This window comes from Wasmannia auropunctata, unplaced genomic scaffold (genome assembly GCF_000956235.1).
Source record: "Wasmannia auropunctata unplaced genomic scaffold, wasmannia.A_1.0 LD336088.1, whole genome shotgun sequence".
Taxonomy (NCBI): Eukaryota; Metazoa; Arthropoda; class Insecta; order Hymenoptera; family Formicidae; genus Wasmannia; species Wasmannia auropunctata.
This window is the reverse complement of record NW_012026802.1, coordinates 4,330,432-4,333,445: the sequence shown is the minus strand read 5'-3', so window position 1 is coordinate 4,333,445 and position 3,014 is coordinate 4,330,432. Positions and strand designations below refer to the sequence as shown.

At 34.6% G+C, this 3,014-nt stretch overlaps 1 protein-coding gene and 1 pseudogene across 1 annotated transcript in view; both read left to right on the top strand.

Annotated features, from left to right (window-relative positions):
• The window catches only part of LOC105448390, a 6,289-nt gene extending 6,159 nt beyond the window's left edge, over nucleotides 1-130 (top strand). Inside the window, exon 5 of the mRNA XM_011686910.1 lies at nucleotides 42-130. Coding sequence (XP_011685212.1) covers nucleotides 42-130 — 89 coding nt within the window. The remainder of the gene's footprint in view (nucleotides 1-41) is intronic.
• Nucleotides 131-611: 481 nt separating this feature from the next.
• On the top strand, nucleotides 612-1,440 carry LOC105448389 (annotated as a pseudogene).
• The last annotated feature ends 1,574 nt before the right edge of the window (nucleotides 1,441-3,014 follow it).

Genomic DNA, 3,014 nt, shown 5'->3' with positions numbered 1-3,014 from the left:
TAATTTTCAAGTCATAACAATCAATATAACTTATTGGTTAGAATTGACTGTTTTCACACGTCATGCGCATGCGCTAATATATGTAGTGGGGAGTCATTATAAGAGACGGGGTTATTATATGGGAAGTTAAGACGTGACTTTTACGGAAGTTTAGACAAAAACGGGGGTTAACTTTAGGGAAGTTCCACTGTATACGAAAACAGCTATTCACAAAGTAAGCGCAGGCAATAAGAGGACTAATCGACATCATGAAGAAAATGCGAGTATCGATAAAATTAATGGATCTGCATGTATATTATTAATTTGACGATTTGTCACAGATGTAAATATAGCTTATATTTTGTTTTGGATTGTGCATAATAATTAATTAAATTCTTTACTTTCTTCTTCATTTCTATTTTATTATTATGTCAAATCATTGCGAAATCGACGACATTGTCGACCAATTGACCGCTGATCGGATGCACAAGCATAGAAAAACAGCAATGTACGCTCTTTCACTCGCTTTTTCATATTCTTTCTTGTTCTTTCTCTCTATCTCGTTCTATTGCTCACTCTTTCATTTGCTAATCTCGCTTCTAGATAGAGTCTCTCTAGTCAGAGTCAAGACCATGAAGTAATAGGGGAGGAGATTCAACTCCGCTAAGAAAAGCGTACCAGTTTCATGCGCCGAATTGGGAGGGAATCCGCTGATCTACTTACTAACAAGGGAACACACAGAAATGTCCCCCTCCGATTTCAATGAGCTTTGGATATGTTAAACTACAGACAAAAATAAGATACTACAATTTTTTTATACTTGCTGAGTCGCACGTTAAGGGGTGAACCTGGTTTACAGGGTCAAAATTTTTGATTTTTTTTTGTTTGCTTTAATCAATAGTAGTACTCTCAAAGAATATTCTCTTAAAGTTTTAGAGCGAAATTCGAAATACTTTTGTAATTACAGCTTGGGAAACAGATACCGATTGCGCAGGTATACGGCAAGTGCGACGGGTGCGCGGCATTGTACTCCGCTGCTCGGTCTCTACCACGGTATTATTGACTTTGAACAGCTTTTGAAGGAAGATCTTTTAATCAGATGTTTAGGCGGACATAACTCAAACGAGAGTTTTAACTCTACCGTCTGGCGCCTCGCTCCAAAGCACCTGAATTCCGGTGCAAAAATTATTGAAATCGCCGCCTTCATTGCTGCATGTCTTTAATGAAGGCTATTCTGGCATTATAAGAATAATGCAATTGTTAGAAATAAATATTGGCCAACAATGCAAGATATTCGTCGAGAATTATGACCAGCAGCGAATTACGAGGCAGGAACGACGCCGACTAACAATAAGCAGCACGATAGAGGCTCGTACAGCTTGTAGACAACTACAAATGAAAGAAAATGAATTTTTTAAGGAAGCGGAAGGTTTACTGTATGGGTCTGGAATAGCAGATTAACGGTAAGTGTTAAAAATCACTTGTCTCTGTTACTTTTCGATACCAAAAACTTTAAACGCGTTTTTCTCAAAACCACTTTTTTGAAATTGGCGGGAAAGATAACTCAAAAACTATTCGACTTCTGCTAAGCAGTGTTGGGTAAGATACTTTTAAAATGTATCTCGATACAGATACAGATACATGTGAAAAAATGTATCTAGATACAGATACAGATACACAAATTAAAATGTATATAGGTACAGATACTCAGATACTTTTAAAGTATCTCAGATACATATCAGATACTTTTAAATTATATTTTATTATAATAATATGCACAAGTAATATGCACAAAATATATTGAATAAATCTTTAATATTAATATTTTTCATTTACATTACACTTCAAATACATTTATTTACATTTGTCTTCCAATTATTCGTTAGTCTTACATACTAAAAATGCTTCAAAGATGTCATCACTTACAATTAGTCTATTTCGCCGTGGTACTAAAATTTGACCACCTGTACTAAATAATCGCTCAACCGGTGCTGATGAAGATAGAATTGCGTTAAGAGGATTCTAAACCCTAGATCAAACTCCAATAATCCGCTGTTTTACCGACAATTTGTGAGTATGTATGCGTGCGATATTGATGTAGTAGAGTGTAGTGATGTGTCATGTTTATTACCACATCAATATATCTCACGCATACATATACACGAATTTGTAGAATACAAATGTATTTTTATTTAGGCTTCTAAATTTGATTTTAACGACTCACCTATATTCATTTCTTTATTGTACATCTGGCTCTGCCTTCATTTCGAGCATAAAACCTGCCTAACTTTTTTACGAAGTAAACGTTTTGGTAAATTGATAGTATTAATCGCCATGTTGAGGTTAAAATGGATAACAAAATCTGTAATTTCTTAATTTTTTCCTGTTTTTGGTAGAAAACACATCAGAACCAGATGCATTAGCATGTGTGTTTTAATCGTGGAAAAGGAAATTTTATTCTATGCGATTAATACGAAGTATTTTGTATCAAACAAAAATAGTATTTTTGTCGATAAAACAGACGGCTTTAGCATTCTCTTAAATTTTAAAAATATATGTTTTATATTATATTGAGGAAAACGTGCGATTGATGCAATATCTTTTTGCTTGTCTGACAAATAAGAAAGAACTTCCATGCTAATAGCACTGTCAGTGGTTACTTCTACGTGATCTTGATCTTTTAAAAATTTAAAGAATTGATCATCTACGGAAGATGCTGAAGAGATATCAGAAGACAATCTGGTTTTATTTTTTGAATCCGCATATCTTTTTGCTTCTGTAATAAGCAAGTTTTTGCAATACCCACACAGAACAAAATCCTCTAATGGACGTCCACTAGATGTCTATCGTGGAGGTTCAAAACCTCCATTAGACGTCCGCGAAACTTCTCATAGACGTCTACTAGATATCCACAGTTCCGCATTTCATACATCCATTCGACATCTATTAGATGTATTTATAGATGTTGTATGGAGGCTATTAGACGTTATGTGGATCAATTACAGATGGTCCATAGAGCTTTTATAGACAAACAA